General features: G+C 43.7%; 1 protein-coding gene across 5 annotated transcripts in view; it reads right to left on the reverse strand.

Annotated features, from left to right (window-relative positions):
* LOC106577193 (calcium-activated potassium channel subunit alpha-1a) overlaps positions 1-27,185 on the reverse strand; it is a 390,133-nt gene that overhangs the window by 242,015 nt on the left and 120,933 nt on the right. For all 5 annotated transcript variants that reach the window (XM_082964883.1, XM_082964882.1, XM_082964880.1 and 2 more), the window contains exon 2: positions 18,051-18,221. In XM_082964883.1, coding sequence (XP_082821009.1) covers positions 18,051-18,221 — 171 coding nt within the window. The remainder of the gene's footprint in view (positions 1-18,050; positions 18,222-27,185) is intronic.

Below are 27,185 nucleotides of genomic sequence, written 5' to 3' on the forward strand. Positions count from 1 at the left end.
GCTGTCTAGTCTATTTTATAATACCATGTACCACTAGCAGCATTTTAGCCACAGTTATACTAGCTGTCTAGTCTGTGTTTTATAATACCACGTACCACTAGCAACATTTTAGCCACAGTTAAACTAGCTGTCTAGTCTGTTTTATAATACCACGTACCACTAGCAACATTTTAGCCACAGACTGTCATACTAGCTGTCTAGTCTGTGTTTTATAATACCCGTACCACTAGCAACATTTTAGCCACAGTTATACTAGCTGTCTAGTCTGTTTTATAATACCACGTACCACTAGCAACATTTTAGCCACAGTTATACTAGCTGTCTCGTCTGTGTTTTATAATACCACGTACCACTAGCAACATTTTAGCCACAGTTACACTAGCTGTCTAGTCTGTTTTATAGTACCACGTACCACTAGCAACATTTTAGCAACAGTTATACTAGCTGTCTAGTCTGTGTTTTATAATACCACGTACCACTAGCAACATTTTAGCCACAGTTATACTAGCTGTCTAGTCTGTGTTTTATAATACCACGTACCACTAGCAACATTTTAGCCACAGTTACACTAGCTGTCTAGTCTGTTTTATAATACCACGTACCACTAGCAACATTTTAGCCACAGTTATACTAGCTGTCTAGTCTGTGTTTTATAATACCACGTACCACTAGCAACATTTTAGCCACAGTTATACTAGCTGTCTAGTCTGTGTTTTATAATACCACGTACCACTAGCAACATTTTAGCCACAGACTGTTATACTAGCTGTCTAGTCTGTTTTATAATACCACGTACCACTAGCAACATTTTAGCCACAGTTATACTAGCTGTCTAGTCTGTTTTATAATACCACGTACCACTAGCAACATTTTAGCCACAGTTATACTAGCTGTCTAGTCTGTGTTTTATAATACCACGTACCACTAGCAACATTTTAGCCACAGTTATACTAGCTGTCTAGTCTGTGTTTTATAATACCACGTACCACTAGCAACATTTTAGCCACAGTTATACTAGCTGTCTATTCTGTTTTATAATACCACGTACCACTAGCAACATTTTAGCCACAGTTATACTAGCTGTCTAGTCTGTGTTTTATAATACCCGTACCACTAGCAACATTTTAGCCACAGTTATACTAGCTGTCTAGTCTGTTTTATAATACCACGTACCACTAGCAACATTTTAGCCACAGACTGTCATACTAGCTGTCTAGTCTGTGTTTTATAATACCCGTACATCTAGCAACATTTTAGCCACAGTTATACTAGCTGTCTAGTCTGTTTTATAATACCACGTACCAATAGCAACATTTTAGCCACAGTTATACTAGCTGTCTCGTCTGTGTTTTATAATACCACGTACCACTAGCAACATTTTAGCCACAGTTATACAAGCTGTCTAGTCTATTTTATAATACCATGTACCACTAGCAGCATTTTAGCCACAGTTATACTAGCTGTCTAGTCTGTGTTTTATAATACCACGTACCACTAGCAACATTTTAGCCACAGTTATACTAGCTGTCTAGTCTGTTTTATAATACCACGTACCACTAGCAACATTTTAGCCACAGACTGTCATACTAGCTGTCTAGTCTGTGTTTTATAATACCCGTACCACTAGCAACATTTTAGCCACAGTTATACTAGCTGTCTAGTCTGTTTTATAATACCACGTACCACTAGCAAAATTTTAGCCACAGTTATACTAGCTGTCTCGTCTGTGTTTTATAATACCACGTACCACTAGCAACATTTTAGCCACAGTTACACTAGCTGTCTAGTCTGTTTTATAATACCACGTACCACTAGCAACATTTTAGCAACAGTTATACTAGCTGTCTAGTCTGTGTTTTATAATACCACGTACCACTAGCAACATTTTAGACACAGTTATACTAGCTGTCTAGTCTGTGTTTTATAATACCACGTACCACTAGCAACATTTTAGCCACAGTTACACTAGCTGTCTAGTCTGTTTTATAATACCACGTACCACTAGCAACATTTTAGCCACAGTTATACTAGCTGTCTAGTCTGTGTTTTATAATACCACGTACCACTAGCAACATTTTAGCCACAGTTATACTAGCTGTCTAGTCTGTGTTTTATAATACCACGTACCACTAGCAACATTTTAGCCACAGACTGTTATACTAGCTGTCTAGTCTGTTTTATAATACCACGTACCACTAGCAACATTTTAGCCACAGTTATACTAGCTGTCTAGTCTGTTTTATAATACCACGTACCACTAGCAACATTTTAGCCACAGTTATACTAGCTGTCTAGTCTGTGTTTTATAATACCACGTACCACTAGCAACATTTTAGCCACAGTTATACTAGCTGTCTAGTCTGTGTTTTATAATACCACGTACCACTAGCAACATTTTAGCCACAGTTATACTAGCTGTCTATTCTGTTTTATAATACCACGTACCACTAGCAACATTTTAGCCACAGTTATACTAGCTGTCTAGTCTGTGTTTTATAATACCCGTACCACTAGCAACATTTTAGCCACAGTTATACTAGCTGTCTTGTCTGTGTTTTATAATACCCCGTACCACTAGCAACATTTTAGCCACAGTTATACTAGCTGTCTAGTCTGTGTTTTATAATACCACGTACCACTAGCAACATTTTAGCCACAGACTGTTATACTAGCTGTCTAGTCTGTGTTTTATAATACCACGTACCACTAGCAACATTTTAGCCACAGTTATACTAGCTGTCTAGTCTGTTTTATAATACCACGGACTACTAGCAACATTTTAGCCACAGTTATACTAGCTGTCTAGTCTGTGTTTTATAATACCACGTACCGCTAGCAACATTTTAGCCACAGTTATACTAGCTGTCTAGTCTGTGTTTTATAATACCACGTACCGCTAGCAACATTTTAGCCACAGTTATACTAGCTGTCTAGTCTGTGTTTTATAATACCACGTACCGCTAGCAACATTTTAGCCACAGTTATACTAGCTGTCTAGTCTGTGTTTTATAATACCACGTAACACTAGCAACATTTTAGCCACAGTTATACTAGCTGTCTAGTCTGTTTTATAATACCCCGTACCACCAGCAACATTTTAGCCACAGTTATACTAGCTGTCTAGTCTGTTTTATAATACCCGTACCACTAGCAACATTTTAGCCACAGTTATACTAGCTGTCTAGTCTGTTTTGTAATACCACGTACCACTAGCAACATTTTAGCCACAGTTATACTAGCTGTCTAGTCTGTGTTTTATAATACCACGTACCACTAGCAACATTTTAGCTACAGTTATACTAGCTGTCTAGTCTGTTTTATAATACCACGTACCACTAGCAACATTTTAGCCACAGTTATACTAGCTGTCTAGTCTGTGTTTTATAATACCACGTACCGCTAGCAACATTTTAGCCACAGACTGTTATACTAGCTGTCTAGTCTGTGTTTTATAATACCACGTACCACTAGCAACATTTTAGCCACAGTTATACTAGCTGTCTATTCTGTTTTATAATACCACGTACCACTAGCAACATTTTAGCCACAGTTATACTAGCTGTCTAGTCTGTGTTTTATCATACCCGTACCACTAGCAACATTTAAGCCACAGTTATACTAGCTGTCTTGTCTGTGTTTTATAATACCACGTACCACTAGCAACATTTTAGCCACAGTTAAACTAGCTGTCTAGTCTGTTTTATAATACCACGTACCACTAGCAACATTTTAGCCACAGACTGTCATACTAGCTGTCTAGTCTGTGTTTTATAATACCCGTACCACTAGCAACATTTTAGCCACAGTTATACTAGCTGTCTAGTCTGTTTTATAATACCACGTACCACTAGCAACATTTTAGCCACAGTTATACTAGCTGTCTCGTCTGTGTTTTATAATACCACGTACCACTAGCAACATTTTAGCCACAGTTACACTAGCTGTCTAGTCTGTTTTATAGTACCACGTACCACTAGCAACATTTTAGCAACAGTTATACTAGCTGTCTAGTCTGTGTTTTATAATACCACGTACCACTAGCAACATTTTAGCCACAGTTATACTAGCTGTCTAGTCTGTGTTTTATAATACCACGTACCACTAGCAACATTTTAGCCACAGTTACACTAGCTGTCTAGTCTGTTTTATAATACCACGTACCACTAGCAACATTTTAGCCACAGTTATACTAGCTGTCTAGTCTGTGTTTTATAATACCACGTACCACTAGCAACATTTTAGCCACAGTTATACTAGCTGTCTAGTCTGTGTTTTATAATACCACGTACCACTAGCAACATTTTAGCCACAGACTGTTATACTAGCTGTCTAGTCTGTTTTATAATACCACGTACCACTAGCAACATTTTAGCCACAGTTATACTAGCTGTCTAGTCTGTTTTATAATACCACGTACCACTAGCAACATTTTAGCCACAGTTATACTAGCTGTCTAGTCTGTGTTTTATAATACCACGTACCACTAGCAACATTTTAGCCACAGTTATACTAGCTGTCTAGTCTGTGTTTTATAATACCACGTACCACTAGCAACATTTTAGCCACAGTTATACTAGCTGTCTATTCTGTTTTATAATACCACGTACCACTAGCAACATTTTAGCCACAGTTATACTAGCTGTCTAGTCTGTGTTTTATAATACCCGTACCACTAGCAACATTTTAGCCACAGTTATACTAGCTGTCTAGTCTGTTTTATAATACCACGTACCACTAGCAACATTTTAGCCACAGACTGTCATACTAGCTGTCTAGTCTGTGTTTTATAATACCCGTACCACTAGCAACATTTTAGCCACAGTTATACTAGCTGTCTAGTCTGTTTTATAATACCACGTACCACTAGCAACATTTTAGCCACAGTTATACTAGCTGTCTCGTCTGTGTTTTATAATACCACGTACCACTAGCAACATTTTAGCCACAGTTACACTAGCTGTCTAGTCTGTTTTATAATACCACGTACCACTAGCAACATTTTAGCAACAGTTATACTAGCTGTCTAGTCTGTGTTTTATAATACCACGTACCACTAGCAACATTTTAGACACAGTTATACTAGCTGTCTAGTCTGTGTTTTATAATACCACGTACCACTAGCAACATTTTAGCCACAGTTACACTAGCTGTCTAGTCTGTTTTATAATACCACGTACCACTAGCAACATTTTAGCCACAGTTATACTAGCTGTCTAGTCTGTGTTTTATAATACCACGTACCACTAGCAACATTTTAGCCACAGTTATACTAGCTGTCTAGTCTGTGTTTTATAATACCACGTACCACTAGCAACATTTTAGCCACAGACTGTTATACTAGCTGTCTAGTCTGTTTTATAATACCACGTACCACTAGCAACATTTTAGCCACAGTTATACTAGCTGTCTAGTCTGTTTTATAATACCACGTACCACTAGCAACATTTTAGCCACAGTTATACTAGCTGTCTAGTCTGTGTTTTATAATACCACGTACCACTAGCAACATTTTAGCCACAGTTATACTAGCTGTCTAGTCTGTGTTTTATAATACCACGTACCACTAGCAACATTTTAGCCACAGTTATACTAGCTGTCTATTCTGTTTTATAATACCACGTACCACTAGCAACATTTTAGCCACAGTTATACTAGCTGTCTAGTCTGTGTTTTATAATACCCGTACCACTAGCAACATTTTAGCCACAGTTATACTAGCTGTCTTGTCTGTGTTTTATAATACCCCGTACCACTAGCAACATTTTAGCCACAGTTATACTAGCTGTCTAGTCTGTGTTTTATAATACCACGTACCACTAGCAACATTTTAGCCACAGACTGTTATACTAGCTGTCTAGTCTGTGTTTTATAATACCACGTACCACTAGCAACATTTTAGCCACAGTTATACTAGCTGTCTAGTCTGTTTTATAATACCACGGACTACTAGCAACATTTTAGCCACAGTTATACTAGCTGTCTAGTCTGTGTTTTATAATACCACGTACCGCTAGCAACATTTTAGCCACAGTTATACTAGCTGTCTAGTCTGTGTTTTATAATACCACGTACCGCTAGCAACATTTTAGCCACAGTTATACTAGCTGTCTAGTCTGTGTTTTATAATACCACGTACCGCTAGCAACATTTTAGCCACAGTTATACTAGCTGTCTAGTCTGTGTTTTATAATACCACGTAACACTAGCAACATTTTAGCCACAGTTATACTAGCTGTCTAGTCTGTTTTATAATACCACGTACCACTAGCAACATTTTAGCCACAGTTATACTAGCTGTCTAGTCTGTGTTTTATAATACCACGTACCACTAGCAACATTTTAGCCACAGTTATACTAGCTGTCTAGTCTGTGTTTTATAATACCACGTACCACTAGCAACATTTTAGCCACAGACTGTTATACTAGCTGTCTAGTCTGTTTTATAATACCACGTACCACTAGCAACATTTTAGCCACAGTTATACTAGCTGTCTAGTCTGTGTTTTATAATACCACGTACCACTAGCAACATTTTAGCCACAGTTATACTAGCTGTCTAGTCTGTGTTTTATAATACCACGTACCACTAGCAACATTTTAGCCACAGTTATACTAGCTGTCTATTCTGTTTTATAATACCACGTACCACTAGCAACATTTTAGCCACAGTTATACTAGCTGTCTAGTCTGTGTTTTATAATACCCGTACCACTAGCAACATTTTAGCCACAGTTATACTAGCTGTCTTGTCTGTGTTTTATAATACCCCGTACCACTAGCAACATTTTAGCCACAGTTATACTAGCTGTCTAGTCTGTGTTTTATAATACCACGTACCACTAGCAACATTTTAGCCACAGACTGTTATACTAGCTGTCTAGTCTGTGTTTTATAATACCACGTACCACTAGCAACATTTTAGCCACAGTTATACTAGCTGTCTAGTCTGTTTTATAATACCACGGACTACTAGCAACATTTTAGCCACAGTTATACTAGCTGTCTAGTCTGTGTTTTATAATACCACGTACCGCTAGCAACATTTTAGCCACAGTTATACTAGCTGTCTAGTCTGTGTTTTATAATACCACGTACCGCTAGCAACATTTTAGCCACAGTTATACTAGCTGTCTAGTCTGTGTTTTATAATACCACGTACCGCTAGCAACATTTTAGCCACAGTTATACTAGCTGTCTAGTCTGTGTTTTATAATACCACGTAACACTAGCAACATTTTAGCCACAGTTATACTAGCTGTCTAGTCTGTTTTATAATACCCCGTACCACCAGCAACATTTTAGCCACAGTTATACTAGCTGTCTAGTCTGTTTTATAATACCCGTACCACTAGCAACATTTTAGCCACAGTTATACTAGCTGTCTAGTCTGTTTTGTAATACCACGTACCACTAGCAACATTTTAGCCACAGTTATACTAGCTGTCTAGTCTGTGTTTTATAATACCACGTACCACTAGCAACATTTTAGCTACAGTTATACTAGCTGTCTAGTCTGTTTTATAATACCACGTACCACTAGCAACATTTTAGCCACAGTTATACTAGCTGTCTAGTCTGTGTTTTATAATACCACGTACCGCTAGCAACATTTTAGCCACAGACTGTTATACTAGCTGTCTAGTCTGTGTTTTATAATACCACGTACCACTAGCAACATTTTAGCCACAGTTATACTAGCTGTCTATTCTGTTTTATAATACCACGTACCACTAGCAACATTTTAGCCACAGTTATACTAGCTGTCTAGTCTGTGTTTTATCATACCCGTACCACTAGCAACATTTAAGCCACAGTTATACTAGCTTTCTTGTCTGTGTTTTATAATACTCCGTACCACTAGCAACATTTTAGCCACAGTTATACTAGCTGTCTATTCTGTTTTATAATACCACGTACCACTAGCAACATTTTAGCCACAGTTATACTAGCTGTCTAGTCTGTGTTTTATAATACCACGTACCACTAGCAACATTTTAGCCACAGACTGTTATACTAGCTGTCTAGTCTGTGTTTTATAATACCACGTACCACTAGCAACATTTTAGCCACAGTTATACTAGCTGTCTAGTCTGTTTTATAATACCACGTACCACCAGCAACATTTTAGCCACAGTTATACTAGCTGTCTAGTCTGTGTTTTATAATACCACGTACCGCTAGCAACATTTTAGCCACAGTTATACTAGCTGTCTAGTCTGTGTTTTATAATACCACGTACCGCTAGCAACATTTTAGCCACAGTTATACTAGCTGTCTAGTCTGTGTTTTATAATACCACGTACCGCTAGCAACATTTTAGCCACAGTTATACTAGCTGTCTAGTCTGTGTTTTATAATACCACGTAACACTAGCAACATTTTAGCCACAGTTATACTAGCTGTCTAGTCTGTTTTATAATACCCCGTACCACCAGCAACATTTTAGCCACAGTTATACTAGCTGTCTAGTCTGTTTTATAATACCCGTACCACTAGCAACATTTTAGCCACAGTTATACTAGCTGTTAGTCTGTTTTATAATACCACGTACCACTAGCAACATTTTAGCCACAGTTATACTAGCTGTCTAGTCTGTGTTTTATAATACCACGTACCACTAGCAACATTTTACCCACAGTTATACTAGCTGTCTAGTCTGTGTTTTATAATACCACGTACCACAAGCAGCATTTTAGCCACAGTTATACTAGCTGTCTAGTCTGTTTTATAATACCGTACCACTAGCAACATTTTAGCCACAGTTATACTAGCTGTCTAGTCTGTTTTATAATACCGTACCACTAGCAACATTTTAGCCACAGTTATACTAGCTGTCTAGTCTGTGTTTTATAATACCACGTACCACTAGCAACATTTTAGCCACAGACTGTTATACTAGCTGTCTAGTCTGTTTTATAATACCACGTACCACTAGCAACATTTTAGCCACAGACTGTTATACTAGCTGTCTAGTCTGTGTTTTATAATACCACGTACCACTAGCAACATTTTAGCCACAGTTATACTAGCTGTCTATTCTGTTTTATAATACCACGTACCACTAGCAACATTTTAGCCACAGTTATACTAGCTGTCTAGTCTGTGTTTTATAATACCCGTACCACTAGCAACATTTTAGCCACAGTTATACTAGCTGTCTAGTCTGTGTTTTATAATACCACGTACCACTAGCAACATTTTAGCCACAGACTGTTATACTAGCTGTCTAGTCTGTGTTTTATAATACCACGTACCGCTAGCAACATTTTAGACACAGTTATACTAGCTGTCTAGTCTGTGTTTTATAATACCACGTAACACTAGCAACATTTTAGCCACAGTTATACTAGCTGTCTAGTCTGTTTTATAATACCCCGTACCACCAGCAACATTTTAGCCACAGTTATACTAGCTGTCTAGTCTGTTTTATAATACCCGTACCACTAGCAACATTTTAGCCACAGTTATACTAGCTGTCTAGTCTGTTTTGTAATACCACGTACCACTAGCAACATTTTAGCTACAGTTATACTAGCTGTCTAGTCTGTTTTATAATACCACGTACCACTAGCAACATTTTAGCCACAGTTATACTAGCTGTCTAGTCTGTGTTTTATAATACCACGTACCGCTAGCAACATTTTAGCCACAGACTGTTATACTAGCTGTCTAGTCTGTGTTTTATAATACCACGTACCACTAGCAACATTTTAGCCACAGTTATACTAGCTGTCTATTCTGTTTTATAATACCACGTACCACTAGCAACATTTTAGCCACAGTTATACTAGCTGTCTAGTCTGTGTTTTATCATACCCGTACCACTAGCAACATTTTAGCCACAGTTATACTAGCTGTCTTGTCTGTGTTTTATAATACTCCGTACCACTAGCAACATTTTAGCCACAGTTATACTAGCTGTCTATTCTGTTTTATAATACCACGTACCACTAGCAACATTTTAGCCACAGTTATACTAGCTGTCTAGTCTGTGTTTTATAATACCACGTACCACTAGCAACATTTTAGCCACAGACTGTTATACTAGCTGTCTAGTCTGTGTTTTATAATACCACGTACCACTAGCAACATTTTAGCCACAGTTATACTAGCTGTCTAGTCTGTTTTATAATACCACGTACCACTAGCAACATTTTAGCCACAGTTATACTAGCTGTCTAGTCTGTGTTTTATAATACCACGTACCGCTAGCAACATTTTAGCCACAGTTATACTAGCTGTCTAGTCTGTGTTTTATAATACCACGTACCGCTAGCAACATTTTAGCCACAGTTATACTAGCTGTCTAGTCTGTGTTTTATAATACCACGTACCGCTAGCAACATTTTAGCCACAGTTATACTAGCTGTCTAGTCTGTGTTTTATAATACCACGTAACACTAGCAACATTTTAGCCACAGTTATACTAGCTGTCTAGTCTGTTTTATAATACCCCGTACCACCAGCAACATTTTAGCCACAGTTATACTAGCTGTCTAGTCTGTTTTATAATACCCGTACCACTAGCAACATTTTAGCCACAGTTATTCTAGCTGTCTAGTCTGTTTTATAATACCACGTACCACTAGCAACATTTTAGCCACAGTTATACTAGCTGTCTAGTCTGTGTTTTATAATACCACGTACCACTAGCAACATTTTAGCCACAGTTATACTAGCTGTCTAGTCTGTGTTTTATAATACCACGTACCACAAGCAGCATTTTAGCCACAGTTATACTAGCTGTCTAGTCTGTTTTATAATACCGTACCACTAGCAACATTTTAGCCACAGTTATACTAGCTGTCTAGTCTGTTTTATAATACCGTACCACTAGCAACATTTTAGCCACAGTTATACTAGCTGTCTAGTCTGTGTTTTATAATACCACGTACCACTAGCAACATTTTAGCCACAGACTGTTATACTAGCTGTCTAGTCTGTTTTATAATACCACGTACCACTAGCAACATTTTAGCCACAGTTATACTAGCTGTCTAGTCTGTGTTTTATAATACCACGTACCACTAGCAACATTTTAGCCACAGACTGTTATACTAGCTGTCTAGTCTGTGTTTTATAATACCACGTACCACTAGCAACATTTTAGCCACAGTTATACTAGCTGTCTATTCTGTTTTATAATACCACGTACCACTAGCAACATTTTAGCCACAGTTATACTAGCTGTCTAGTCTGTGTTTTATAATACCCGTACCACTAGCAACATTTTAGCCACAGTTATACTAGCTGTCTTGTCTGTGTTTTATAATACCCCGTACCACTAGCAACATTTTAGCCACAGTTATACTAGCTGTCTAGTCTGTGTTTTATAATACCACGTACCACTAGCAACATTTTAGCCACAGACTGTTATACTAGCTGTCTAGTCTGTGTTTTATAATACCACGTACCGCTAGCAACATTTTAGACACAGTTATACTAGCTGTCTAGTCTGTGTTTTATAATACCACGTAACACTAGCAACATTTTAGCCACAGTTATACTAGCTGTCTAGTCTGTTTTATAATACCCCGTACCACCAGCAACATTTTAGCCACAGTTATACTAGCTGTCTAGTCTGTTTTATAATACCCGTACCACTAGCAACATTTTAGCCACAGTTATACTAGCTGTCTAGTCTGTTTTGTAATACCACGTACCACTAGCAACATTTTAGCCACAGTTATACTAGCTGTCTAGTCTGTTTTATAATACCACGTACCACTAGCAACATTTTAGCCACAGTTATACTAGCTGTCTAGTCTGTGTTTTATAATACCACGTACCACTAGCAACATTTTAGCCACAGACTGTTATACTAGCTGTCTAGTCTGTGTTTTATAATACCACGTACCACAAGCAGCATTTTAGCCACAGTTAAACTAGCTGTCTAGTCTGTTTTATAATACCGTACCACTAGCAACATTTTAGCCACAGACTGTCATGTGCTAGCTGTATTTTATAAATGTGCAACGAGAATAAAAAGACGCATTTATATCGGGTATTATCAACTCATTCTCATTCTGAGAATGAAGCATCTTTTTATCCAGGTAGGCCACTTGATTTCAACACCTAAACAAAGTGAACAGGCTGTTGTTCAAACAGGTGGAGACTGACAGGAGGGTCTATTAATAACAGGTCAACTGTTCTACCTTGTTAGCAAGCAAATAGATCCAAGTTGGCTAGACTTTAAATATCAAGATTAGCTGGCTACTCACTAGCACGTGGGCTTGTGCTTGAGAGATTGTTTATGAGACCTGTGTTTATTTTCTATAATGCCTGCTACAGGAAGTTGGTCATTGTTGGTGGATATGCATTATGCATGATACTGGTTACATTTGTAACAACTATTTTATTCTCATAGACAGACTTGAAAGCCAAATCAGTGATTATTACAAAAAAGCTGGTTAAACTATTTTGATAAAATAATTTAATTATTAGTGTGTTTAACCTAGGTGTAATTTTACATGCAGTGTATTGACCTTTAATTGTGCAAAAAAGCTTATTTAGAGTATGTGGACACCCCTTCAAATGAGTGGATTGTGCTATTTCAGCCACACCCGTTGCTGACAGGTGTATAAAATCGAGCACACAGCCATGCAACCTCCATAGACAAACATCGGCAGTAGAATGGCCTTAAGAGCTCAGTGACTTTCAATGTGGCACCATCATAGGATGCCGCCTTTCCAACAAGTCAGGACGTCAAATTTCAGCCCTGCTAGAGCTGCCCCAGTCAACTGTAAGTGCTGTTATTGTGAAGTGGAAACGTCTAGGAGCAACAACGGCTCAGCTGTGAAGTGGTAGGCCACACAAGCTCCCAGAATGGGACCGCCGAGTGCTGAAGCGCATAGCACGTAAAAATCATCTGTCCCCGGATGCAACACTCATTACCGAGTTCCAAACTGCCTCTGGAAGCAACGTCAGCACAAGAACTGTTCGTCGGGAGCTTCATGAAATGGTTTTCAATGGCCGAGCAGCACACAAGCCTAAGATCACCATACGCAATGCCAAGTGTTGGCTGGAGTGGTGTAAAGCTCGCCGACATTGGACTGGAGCAGTGGAAACTCGTTCTCTGGAGGGATGAATCACGCTTCACTATCTGGCAGTCCGACGGACAAATCTGGATTTGGCGGATGCCAGGAATGCATAGTGCCCCAGTGCATAGTGCCAATTGTGAAGTTTGGTGGTGGAGGAGGAATAATGGTCTGGGGCTGTTTTTCATGGTTCAGGCTAGGTCCCTTAGTTCCAGTGAAGGGAAATCTTAATGGTACAGCATACAATGACATTCTAGACAATTCTCTGCTTCCAAATTTGTGGCAACAGTTTGGGGAAGGCCCTTTCCTGTTTCAGCATGATAATGCCCCCGTGCAGAAACCGAGGTCCATACAGAAATGGTTTGTCAAGATCAATGTGGAAGAACTTGACTGGCCTGCACGGAGCCCTGACCTAAACCCAATCGAACACCTTTGGGATGAATTGGAACACCGACTGCGAGCCAGGCCTAATCGCCCAACATCAGTACCCGACCTCACTAATGCTCTTGTGGCTGAATGGAAGCAAGTCCCCACAGCAGTGTTCCAACATCTAATGGAAAGCCTTCCCAGAAGAGTGGAGGCTGTTATAGCAGCAAAGGGGGGACAAACTCCATATTAATGCCCATGATTTTGGAATGAGATATTTGATCAGTAGGTGTCCACATACTTTTGGTCATGTATGAACCGCCCATAAGTTTGAAAAAAATAGAGAGATGATTTTTAGGCCATGTTGCCCAGCCCTAGTCTCTTCCTCACTCGCACACACACACACACACACACACACACACACACACACACACACACACACACACACACACACACACACACACACACACACACACACACACACACACACACACACACACACACACACACACACACACACACACACACACACACACACACACACACACACACTACATAGAGAAACAGGATAATGAGGGGAGATGTGTCCACGCCAGCGGAGAACAGCTAACAGAATGTGATGAAAGTTGAACTTGTTCAGTAAATTGATAGCTCCCGTTCAGGAGTTTGTTTCCAAGGCGATGAAAGCCTTGATTCTGAGACTCTCATATTCTAAGTAGGCGTGAAGAACTCTCATATCACCAAATATTAACTATGACACTTTAGGGTTGGCAGCTTATAGCTTTGTTTGTTTGTTTTGGTCAACACTCAGAGGTTCCTATTTATTCAATCTCCAAACACCAGCTGTCTATGAAACACCTAAATCATCTCTAACATAAGAAAACTAAGACATTTTGGTAACACTTCACTTCAACTTTTTATATACATATACGAGCCTTTATAATGCATTTTAATCAGGCTTGTAATAATGTTATGTCTCTATGTGTATCAATATTTCTAAAAAGAAAACATTCTACTTCTACAAATGTAAATATGAGTTTCCTCCCTTTGTAAAATGTAGGGTTTCCTCCGTCTGGTTTTAAGCTCATGGTGTGAGTCCAGATGCTTTACTCTAGCCCTGCCCAGACGCATTTATCATCAGCTGATAACCACAATAAACTGCAGCAGACAGACCAGGGGAATCTCCTCTTCTTCTCTCTGTCTGTCCTCGCCCTCCTCTCATCTCCCTTCCCCTTTCTCTCTCTCCTCCTCTCTCTTTTCCCTCTCCTCCTCTCTCTTTCTCCTCCTCTCTCTTTTTCCTACCCTTCTCCTCTACTTCTCCTACCCCTCTCCTCCTCTCTTTTCCCCTCTCCTCCTCGCTTTCTCCCTCCTCTCCTTGCTTTCCCTCTCTCCTCCTCTCTCTTTTTCCTACCCTTCTCCTCTACTTCATCCTACTCCTCTCCTCCTCTCTTTCTCCCTCTCCTCCTCTCTCTTTCTCCCTCTCCTCCTCTCTCTTTCTCCCTCTCCTCCTCTCTCTTTCCCTCTCTCCTCCTCTCTTTTCCCCTCTCTTCCTCGCTTTCTCCCTCCTCTCCTTGCTTTCTCCCTCCTCTCTCTTTCTCCCTCTCCTCCTCTCTCTTTCTCCCTCTCCTCCTTTCTCTTTCCCTCTCTCCTCCTCTCTCTTTCTCCCTCTCCTCCTCTCTCTTTCCCTCTCTCCTCCTCTCTCTTTCTCCCTCTCCTCCTCTCTCTTTCCCTCTCTCCTCCTCTCTTTTCCCCTCTTCCTCGCTTTCTCCCTCCTCTCCTTGCTTTCTCCCTCTCCTCCTCTCTCTTTCTCCCTCTCCTCCTCTCTTTCTCCCTCTCCTCCTCTCTCTTTCTCCCTCTCCTCCTCTCTCTTTCCCTCTCTCCTTCTCCCTCTCCTCCTCTCTCTTTCCCTCTCTCCTCCTCTCTTTTCCCCTCTTCCTCGCTTTCTCCCTCCTCTCCTTGCTTTCTCCCTCTCCTCCTCTCTCTTTCTCCCTCTCCTCCTCTCTTTCCCTCTCTCCTCCTCTCTCTTTCTCCCTCTCCTCCTCTCTCTTCTCCCTCTCCTCCTTCTCCTCCTCCCTCTTCTCCCTTCTCCTCCTCTCTCTTTCCCTACCCCCTCCCCTCCTATCTTTCCCTACCCCCTCCCCTCCTCTCTTTCCCTACCCCCTCCCCTCCTATCTTTCCCTACCCCCTCCCCTCCTCTCTTTCCCTACCCCCTCCCCTCCTCTCTCTTTCTACTACCCCACTCCTCCTCACTCATTCTCCTCCTCTCTCCTCCTCACTCATTCTCCATCTCCTTCCCCACTCCTCCTCTCTCTTTCACCTACCTCACTGCTCTCTTTTACCTACCCCTCTCCTCACTCTCTCTTCTCCTCCTCTCTCTCTTCTCCTCCATTCTCTTTCTCCTAACCTTCTCCTCCTCTCTCCCTTCCTCTACCCTTCTCCTCCATTCTCTTTCTCCTAACCGTCTCCTTCTCTCTCTTTCTCCTAACCTTCTCCTCCATTCTCTTTCTCTTACCCTTCTCCTCCATTCTCTTTCTCATAACCTTCTCCTTCTCTCTTTCTCCTAACCTTCTCCATTCTCTTTCTCCTAACCTTCTCCTTCTCTCTCTTTCCCCTAACCCTCTCCTCCTCACTCATTCTCCCTCTCATCCACACTCATTCTCCCTCTCATCCACACTTATTCTCCCTCTCATCCACACTCATTCTCCCTCTCATCCACACTCATTCTCCCTCTCATCCACTCTCATTCTCCCTCTACTCCCCTCATTCTCCCTCTCCTCCTCTTTCATTCTCCCTCTCATCCACACTCATTCTCCCTCTCATCCACACTCATTCTCCCTCTCATCCACACTCATTCTCCCTCTCCTCCCCTCATTCTCCCTCTCCTCCCCTCTCATTCTCCCTCTCATCCACTCTCATTCTCCCTCTCATCCACTCTCATTCTCCCTCTCATCCCCTCTTATTCTCCCTCTCCTCCCCTCTCATCCACTCTCATTCTCCCTCTCATCCACTCTCATTCTCCCTCTCATCCACTCTCATTCCCCCTCTCCTCCCCTCTCATTCTCCCTCTCATCCACTCTCATTCTCCCTCTCATCCACTCTCATTCTCCCTCTCATCCCCTCTTATTCTCCCTCTCCTCCCCTCTCATCCATTCTCATTCTCCCTCTCCTCTCCTCTCATTCTCCCTCTCCTCCCCTCTCATTCTCCCTCTCCTCTCCTCCTCTCTCATTCTCCCTCTCATCCACTCTCATTCTCCCTCTCCTCTCCTCTCATTCTCCCTCTCCTCTCCTCTCATTCTCCCTCTCCTCTCCTCTCATTCTCCCTCTCCTCCCCTCTCATTCTCCCTCTCCTCCCCTCTCATTCTCCCTCTCCTCCCCTCCTCTCTCCCTCTCCTCTCCTCCTCTCTCATTCTCCCTCTCATCCACTCTCATTCTCCCTCTCCTCTCCTCTCATTCTCCCTCTCCTCTCCTCCTCTCTCATTCTCCCTCTCATCCACTCTCATTCTCCCTCTCCTCTCCTCTCATTCTCCCTCTCATCCACTCTCATTCTCCCTCTCCTCCCCTCTCATTCTCCCTCTCCTCCCCTCTCATTCTCCCTCTCCTCTCCTCTCATTCTCCCTCTCCTCCCCTCTCATTCTCCCTCTCCTCCACTCTCATTATCCTTCTCCTCCCCCTCATTCTCCCTCTCATCCACTCTCATTCTCCCTCTCATCCACTCTCATTCTCCCTCTCCTCGCTCTGCAACCCCTGTGTACCATGTAGTGGAGATAGTAGTCTGTAGCTGATGTCTATTAATGATAAAGTATTCCAGCTGAACACGTCTACTGGATGGGTACTGAGCTGTTGGAGGGATAATGCTGCAACCCCGCCCCACACACACTGATCAGATCTGAAGACTGCAACCCCGCCCCACACACACTGATCAGATGTGAAGACTGCAACCCCGCCCCACACACACTGATCAGATGTGAAGACTACAACCCCGCCCCACACACACTGATCAGATGTGAAGACTGCAACCCCGCCCCACACACACTGATCAGATGTGAAGACTACAACCCCGCCCCACACACACTGATCAGATGTGAAGACTACAACCCCGCCCCACACACACTGATCAGATGTGAAGACTGCAACCCCGCCCCACACACACTGATCAGATCTGAAGACTACAACCCCGCCCCACACACACTGATCAGATCTGAAGACTACAACCCGCTAGACCAAAACCAGCTAGAACCAACAGGTCTGGACTAGACCAAAACCAGCTAGAACCAACAGGTCTGGACTAGACCAAAACCAGCTAGAACCAACAGGTCTGGACTAGACCAAAACCAGCTAGAACCAACAGGTCTGGGGTACAACAACCCAGATGCTAGGTCTGTGGTGATACCAATATCTCAATATTTCCATGGCAAAAATGAAAACAAGAAGCAGATCAACTCTTTGATTCTTTAAAATCCTGCTGTATGTAGTAATACATTGTGTGTTATAGCTTGGAAAATAAAGACATGTGACTCTGGATGACAACATAATGAGTTATAGAAATACACAACAACCGAGAATAACTTCCTTAGAATCATAGGACGCTTCCGGTGTGTATCCACCGACACACCCCCCCACACACACACACACACGGTGGATACGTACCAGGACTCTGCCGGTGAGTGTCTGTGCTGATATCATGACCCCGGCCCAGTCCTTCACGGAGGTCATCCAGCCCACCTCGCTGGCAGGGACCACTTCGTCCTTCTCATCAGGACCCTTAGCTGTACCGTCTGCTACCTGACTGTTAGCAGGGTTATTTACCTTCTGGGCCTCCTGGAACAAAAGGGGGAGAGAGAGGTGGGGGAGACAGAGGTGGGGGGGAGCGTGAGGGAGAGTGGGGGTGGAGAGCGAGAGAGAGAGGGAGAGGTGGGGTGGAGAGCGAGAGAGAGAGGGGATGGAGAGAGAGAGAGAGAGGGGGGTGGAGAGAGAGAGAGGGGGTGGAGAGAGAGAGAGAGGGGGGTGGAGAGAGAGAGATAGAGAGAGAAGGGGGGGTGGAGAGAGAGAGCGAGATAGAGGGGGGTTGGAGAGAGAGAGGGGGGTGGAGAGCGGAGAGAGAGGGGGTGGAGAGAGAGAGGGGGTGGAGAGCAAGAGAGAGACGGGAGGTGGAGAGAGAGAGTGGGGGTGGAGAGCGAGAGGGGGGGTGGAGAGAGAGAGAGAGGGGGGTGGAGAGGAGAGAGAGGGGGTGTGGAGAGAGAGAGAGATAGAGAGAAGGGGGGTGGTGAGAGAGAGAGAGGGGGGTGGAGAGAGAGAGAGAGAAGGGGGTGGAGAAAGAGAGAGGGGGGGGTGGAGAGAGAGATGGGGTGGAGAGAGAGAGAGAGAGGGGGGGTGGAGAGAGAGAGAGAGAGGGGGGGTGGAGAAAGAGAGAGGGGGGGTGGAGAGAGAGATGGGGTGGAGAGAGAGAGAGAGGGGGGGAGTGGAGAGAGAGAGAGAGAGGGGGAAAGAGAGAGAGAGAGAGGGGTGGAGAGAGAGAGAGAAGGGAGTGGAGAGAGAGAGAGGGGGAAAGAGAGAGAGAAAAGGGAGTGGAGAGAGAGAGAGAGGGGGAAAGAGAGAGAGAGAAGGGAGTGGAGAGAGAGAGAGAGGGGGAAAGAGAGAGAGAGAAGGGAGTGGAGAGAGAGAGAGAGAGAGGGGGAAAGAGAGAGAGAGAAGGGAGTGGAGAGAGAGAGAGAGGGGGAAAGAGAGAGAGAGAAGGGAGTGGAGAGAGAGAGAGAGGGGGAAAGAGAGAGAGAAGGGAGTGGAGAGAGAGAGAGAGGGGGAAAGAGAGAGAGAGAAGGGAGTGGAGAGAGAGAGAGAGGGGGAAAGAGAGAGAGAGAAGGGAGTGGAGAGAGAGAGAGAGGGGAAAGAGAGAGAGAGAGAGGGTGGAGAGAGAGAGAGGGAGGGGTGGAGAGAGAGAGAGAAAGAAAGACTGCGTTAACATTTTGTTGATCAGACATATTATTTCATATATAAATATCATGTCAGCTGTTCTACATGTTATATTTATATCTGCAATATTCTACCAGGTCATCTAGCACCATGTCCAGGAGAGGAGAGTGGGCTTGGAGGTACATGTACTGTCCAGCTCCATTAGGTGTACTGTCCAGCTCCATTAGGTGTACTGTACTGTCCAGCTCCATAGACAGTGTGGTGGTGATGTCTGGTATGTCAACCTGAGTCCCTATAGACAGTGTGGTGGTGATGATGTCTGGTATGTCAACCTGAGTCCCTATAGACAGTGTGGTGGTGATGTCTGGTATGCCAACCTGAGTCCCTATAGACAGTGTGGTGGTGATGTCTGGTATGTCAACCTGAGTCCCTATAGACAGTGTGGTGGTGATGTCTGGTATGTCAACCTGAGTCCCTATAGACAGTGTGGTGGTGATGTCTGGTATGTCAACCTGAGTCCCTATAGACAGTGTGGTGGTGATGTCTGGTATGTCAACCTGAGTCCCTATAGACAGTGTGGTGGTGATGATGTCTGGTATGTCAACCTGAGTCCCTATAGACAGTGTGGTGGTGATGTCTGGTATGCCAACCTGAGTCCCTATAGACAGTGTGGTGGTGATGTCTGGTATGTCAACCTGAGTCCCTATAGACAGTGTGGTGGTGATGTCTGGTATGTCAACCTGAGTCCCTATAGACAGTGTGGTTGTGATGCCTGGTATGTCAACCTGAGTCCCTATAGACAGTGTGGTGGTGATGATGTCTGGTATGTCAACCTGAGTCCCTATAGACAGTGTGGTGGTGATGTCTGGTATGTCAACCTGAGTCCCTATAGACAGTGTGGTGGTGATGATGTCTGGTATGTCAACCTGAGTCCCTATAGACAGTGTGGTGGTGATGTCTGGTATGTCAACCTGAGTCCCTATAGACAGTGTGGTGATGATGTCTGGTATGTCAACCTGAGTCCCTATAGACAGTGTGGTGGTGATGTCTGGTATGTCAACCTGAGTCCCTATAGACAGTGTGGTGGTGATGATGTCTGGTATGTCAACCTGAGTCCCTATAGACAGTGTGGTGGTGATGTCTGGTATGTGCAACCTGAGTCCCTATAGACAGTGTGGTGGTGATGTCTGGTATGTCAACCTGAGTCCCTATAGACAGTGTGGTGGTGATGTCTGATATGTCAACCTGAGTCCCTATAGACAGTGTGGTGGTGATGATGTCTGGTATGTCAACCTGAGTCCCTATAGACAGTGTGGTGGTGATGATGTCTGGTATGTCAACCTGAGTCCCTATAGACAGTGTGGTGGTGATGATGTCTGGTATGTCAACCTGAGTCCCTATAGACAGTGTGGTGGTGATGCCTGGTATGTCAACCTGAGTCCCTATAGACAGTGTGGTGGTGATGATGTCTGGTATGTCAACCTGAGTCCCTATAGACAGTGTGGTGGTGATGTCTGGTATGTCAACCTGAGTCCCTATAGACAGTGTGGTTGTGATGCCTGGTATGTCAACCTGAGTCCCTATAGACAGTGTGGTGGTGATGATGTCTGGTATGTCAACCTGAGTCCCTATAGACAGTGTGGTGGTGATGATGTCTGGTATGTCAACCTGAGTCCCTATAGACAGTGTGGTGGTGATGATGTCTGGTATGTCAACCTGAGTCCCTACAGACAATGTGGTGGTGATGCCTGGTATGTCAACCTGAGTCCCTATAGACAGTGTGGTGGTGATGTCTGGTATGTCAACCTGAGTCCCTATAGACAGTGTGGTGGTGATGTCTGGTATGTCAACCTGAGTCCCTATAGACAGTGTGGTGGTGATGTCTGGTATGTCAACCTGAGTCCCTATAGACAGTGTGGTGGTGATGTCTGGTATGTCAACCTGAGTCCCTATAGACAGTGTGGTGGTGATGATGTCTGGTATGTCAACCTGAGTCCCTATAGACAGTGTGGTGGTGATGTCTGGTATGTCAACCTGAGTCCCTATAGACAGTGTGGTGGTGATGCCTGGTATGTCAACCTGAGGCTCCGGCTGCTGATACAGAAGACAAACTGCCATCACATCTTACACTGTCAAGGCCGGTAAACACGTCTCTGCCATATGTTGTGAGTGAGAGAGTGTGAGTGTGTGGTCACTTTTTGCCAATATGGGCCTGTAAGTTCATTCATCCCGGGGTATACAGTGGCATAAGACTAATATTGTCATGCAAGCCCCTCAACCTTGTGTCTGAATGAGTGAGCATCCACTCGCCAATGTTACTGTACGTACGCAGCTGTTCAGCCATCCACTAACTCCACTAATAACACTCCACTTCATATGTTTCCCCCTCAACCATTAAGCTGCATGGTTTAATTGCACACACACACCGCCTGGCGAGGTAGAGTAGAGGTTACCGTGTCACCGCTAGGCCTATAAACCATTGGGTGCAGCCCAGTGAATGGCGTCACAGAGAATCCCTGGCATTCCAATAACTTTCAGAGCTCTCGACGGCGGCCCGCTCTCCCTTCCAAGGAAGCTGGCTCGTATTACATCAGGAAACACATATAGTAGTTAATATTTTATTACGACCCACCGACACTGCTCGTTCTCTCTGGACCCGACCTGGGTTCAAACACTATGCAAAATCTTTCAAATTCTGCCTAGTGTCTGCCTCAAGTGTCAAATGGGCAGAGTTTGCCGTTTTCAGACTTTTCCGTTGGTTCATTAAGCAAAGCAAGCTCAATCAAGCACATACTGTATAAAGTATATGGAATGATTTCAATTCTTGTTTCAACCTGGGTATGCTTTGGACGTCTGACAGACGGGTCAGCACCATACAAGTGGAGCCTCTGGTTCATGCTCTGGACATCTGACAGACGGGTCAGCACCATACAAGTGGAGCCTCTGGTTCATGCTCTGGACATCTGACAGACGGGTCAGCACCATACAAGTGGAGCCTCTGGTTCATGCTCTGGACATCTGACAGACGGGTCAGCACCATACAAGTGGAGCATCTGGTTCATGCTCTGGACGTCTGACAGACGGGTCAGCACCATACAAGTGGAGCATCTGGTTCATGCTCTGGACGTCTGACAGACGGGTCAGCACCATACAAGTGGAGCCTCTGGTTCATGGACTGTGTGACGTCAGCAGACTGGGATAGCATTGTGTGTTTAGGTGACTTGATACTGCGTCTGACATCTTAAGGTATTCTGAATACTGAACATGTAGAAAATACCCAGAATACACCTGAACTACATGTTTTTGTCTTGTTTTGCGTTGGTTCGTCCGTCTTTCTCCTTACTGACCCAGGAAAGTCTCAGGGCTCTAGACACTAGTACATCTCATTCTCAGAACTGTGAAGCTGAGAAGAGACATACCAGCAGACCAACCCAGACACTAGTGCACCAATATAGTTCCTAGGCTTTCAGGGACATACTCAGTAGTATTCCTTTCTGGCTGGCTGGCTGACGGACATACACACACACACACACACACACGCACACACACACACACACACACACACACACACACACACACACACACACACACACACACACACACACACACACACACACACACACACACACACACACACACACACACACACACACACACACACACACACACACACACACACACACACACACACACACACACACACACACACACACACACACACGGACAGCCTCCCATTAAAACCTAGCAACGGAGGAAGAGAAAGAGGTGGGAGAAAGGGGAGAGTGGGGGAGAGAGAGAGAAAAAGGGGGAGAGAGGAAGAGGGGGAGAGAGATAGAGAGAAAGAGAGAGTGAGAGTCAGTACTCGGTCAGTCGGTTTGGAGAGGATTGTCCAGTTACAACTGGATTATATTCCTTAATGATCCAACATGGCCACAGCTGCCATTTTCCTAATTACATTCTCTCCCATAACAATAACCTCCTTCTGAAAGGTTGCCATAGTCACTAGATCATTATCTATCTGCTGCTGCTGCGGCTTATAGACCACACATAGCATGTCAGTGTCCCAAATGGCACCCTATTCCCAATGGGCCCTGGTCAACAGAAGTGCACTACATAGGAAATAGGGTGCCATTTGGGACGTAGGACAGAAGTGCAGTGGAAAATGGGGTTAGGAGGGCTTCGTAGGCAATCATCCATGTATCTATACAGGTGTTCTTAGCTGTCACACCCCTATAACCTCACCCCTCCCTATAGCCTCACCCTTCCCGATAACCTGTGTGGTGTACTGTGGTGTACCGCAGGGCAGCTCTCTATGCCCTCTACTCTTTTCTATTTTTACCAGTGACTTGCCACTGGCATTAAACAAAGCATGTGTGTCCATGTATGCTGATGATTCAACCATATACGCATCAGCAACCACAGCTAATGAAGTACCTGAAACCCTTAAAGAGTTGCAGTTTGTTTTGGAATGGGTGACCAGTAGTAAACTGCTCCTGAACACCTCTAAAACTAAGAGCATTGTATTTGGTACAAATCATTTTCTAAGTTCTAGACCTCAGCGGAATCTTTTCAACATGGCGCCGACAGAGATGGTCACTTTGCGTTCTTAGGAAACTATGCAGTATTTCGTTTTTTTTTGTATTATTTCTTACACTGTTACCCCAGGAGACTTAAGATTAACTGGGGTAACAGTGTAAGAAATAATACATTAAAAAAACGAAATACTGCATAGTTTCCTATTACATCCAGCCAGGAAGAACTACTGGATATAAGAGCAACGTCAACTTACTAACATTACGACCAGGAATACGACTTTCCCGAAGCGGATCCTCTGTTTGGTCCACCACCCAGGACAACGGATCGGATCCCAGTAGGTGACCCAAAACAACGGCGCCGCAGAAGAGGCAGACGGAGCGGTCTTCTGGTCAGGCTCCGTAGACGGGCACATCGCTCACCGCTCTCGAGTATACTACTCGCCAATGTCCAGTCTCTTGACAACAAGGTAGACGAAATTAGAGCAAGGGTTGCCTTCCAGAGAGACATCAGAGATTGTGGCTCACTCGGGATACGTTATCAGAGTCGGTACAGCCACCCAGTTTCTTCACGCACCGCGCCGACAGAAACAAACATCTCTCTGGGAAGAAGAAGGCCGGGGGTGTATGCCTTATGATTAACGAGTCGTGGTGTGACAATAACAACATACAGGAACTCAAGTCCTTTTGTTCACCTGACCTAGAATTCTTTACAATCAAATGCCGACCGCATTATCTACCAAGAGAATTATCTTCGATTAAAATCACAGCCGTGTATATCCGCCCACAAGCAGATACCTCGACGGCCCTGAAAGAACTTCATTGGACTCTATGTAAACTGGAAACCACATATCCTGAGGCTGCATTTATTGTAGCTGGGGATTTTAACAAAGCTAATCTGAAAACAAGGCTCCCTAAATTTTATCAGCATATCGAATGTGCGACCCGGGCTGGCAGCATTCTGGATCATTGCTACTCTAACTTCCGCGACACATACAAAGCCTTCCCTCGCCCTCCTTTCGCCAATTCTGACGACGACTCCATTTTGTTGCTCCCAGCCTATAGACAGAAACAAAAACAGGAAACGCCCGTGCTCAGGTCTGTTCAACGCTGGTCCGACCAATCGGATTCCACCCTTCAAGATTGCTTTGATCATGTGGACTGGGATATGTTCCGGATAGCCTCAGACAACAACATTGATGTATACGCTGATTCAGTGAGCGAGTTTATTAGCAAGTGCATCGGTGATGTTGTACCCACGGTGTTTATTAAAACCTTCCCCAACCAGAAACCGTGGATTGATGGCAGCATTCGTGCAAAACTGAAAGCACAAACCACTGCTTTTAATCATGGCAAGGCGACCAGAAACATGACCGAAAACAAACAGTGTAGCTATTCCCTCTGCAAGGCAATCAAACAAGCTAAGTGTCAGTATAGAGACAAAGTAGAGTCACAATTCAACGGCTCAGACATGAGACGTATGTGGCAGGGTCTACAGTCAATCACGGATTACAAAAAGAAAACCAGCGCCGTCGCGGACCCACAAGGGTGCGTTCTCAACCCTCTCCTGTACTCCCTGTTCACCCATGACTGCATGGCCATGCACGCCTCCAACTCGATCATCAAGTTTGCAGACGACACTACAGTGGTAGGCTTGATTACCAACAACGACGAGACGGCCTACAGGGAGGAGGAGAGGGCCCTCGGAGTGTGGTGTCAGGAAAATAACCTCACACTCAACGTCAACAAAACAAAGGAGATGATCGTGGACTTCAGGAAACAGCAGAGGGAGCACCCCCCTATCCACATCGACAGGACAGTAGTGGGAAAGGTGGAAAGTTTTAAGTTCCTCGGCGTACACATCACGGACAAACTGAAATGGTCCACCCACACAGACAGCGTGGTGAAGAAGGTGCAACAACACCTCTTCAAACTCAGGAGGCTGAAGAAATTTGGCTTGTCATCAAAAACACTCACAAACTTTTACAGATGCACAATCGAGAGCATCCTGTCGGGCTGTATCACCGCCTGGTACGGCAACTGCTCCGCCCCCAACCGTAAGGCTCTACAGAGGGTAGTGAGGTCTGCACATCGCATCACCGGGGGCAAACTACCTGCCCTCCAGGACACCTACACCACCCGATGTCACAGGAAGGTCAAAAAGGTCATCAAGGACAACAACCACCCGAGCCACTGCCTGTTCACCCTGCTATCATCCAGAAGGCGAGGTCAGTACAGGTGCATCAAAGCTGGGACCGAGAGACTGAAAAACAGCTTCTATCTCAATGCCATCAGACTGTTAAACAGCCATCACTAACATTGAGTGGCTGCTGCCAACATACTGACTCAAATCTCTAGCCACTTTAATAATAAAAAATTGGATGTAATAAATGTATCACTAGACGCTTTAAACAATGTCACTTTATATAATGTTTACATACCCTACATTACTCATCTCATATGTATATACTGTATTTTATACCATCTACTGCATCTTGCCTATGCCGCACAGCCATCGCTCATCCATATATTTATATGTACATATTCTTATTCATTCATTTACCTTTGTGTGTATAAGGTAGTTGTGAAATTGTTAGATTACTTGTTAGATATTACTGCATGGTCGGAACTAGAAGCACAAGCATTTCGCTACACTCGCATTAACTTCTGCTAACCATGTGTATGTGACCAATACAATTTGATTTGATTTAATGAATGGTGTGGCTGTTGAACAAGTTGAGGAGACTAAATTACTTGGTGTTACCTTAGATTGTAAACTGTCATGGTCAAACATATAGATTCAATCGTTGCAAAGATGGGAAGAGGTCTAGACGTAATAAAGAGATTCTCTGCTTTTTTGACACCACAATCCAAAAAGCAAGTTCTGCAGGCTCTAGTTTTGTCTAATCTTGATTATTTTCCAGTCATGTGGTCCAGTGCTGCAAGGAAAGACCTAGTTAAGCTGCAGCTGGCCCAGAACAGAGCGGCACGTCTTGCTCTTCATTGTAATCAGAGGGCTGATATAAATACTATGCATGCCAGTCTCTCTTGGCTAAGAGTTGAGGAGAGACTGACTGCATCACTTCTTCTTTTTATAAGAAACATTCATGTGTTGAAAATCCCATATTGTTTGCATAGTCAACTTATACACAGCTCTGACACACACACTTATCCCACCAGACATGCCACAAGGGGTCTTTTTACAGTCCCCAAATCCAGAACAAATTCAAGAAAGTGTACAATATTATATAGAGCCCTTATTGCATGGAACTTCCTTCCATCTCATTTTGCTCAAATAAACCGCAAACCTGGTTTCAAAAAACAGATGAAGCAACACCTCGAG

Source organism: Salmo salar, chromosome 18 (assembly GCF_965601325.2).
Source record: "Salmo salar chromosome 18, fSalSal1, whole genome shotgun sequence".
Taxonomy (NCBI): domain Eukaryota; kingdom Metazoa; phylum Chordata; class Actinopteri; order Salmoniformes; family Salmonidae; genus Salmo; species Salmo salar.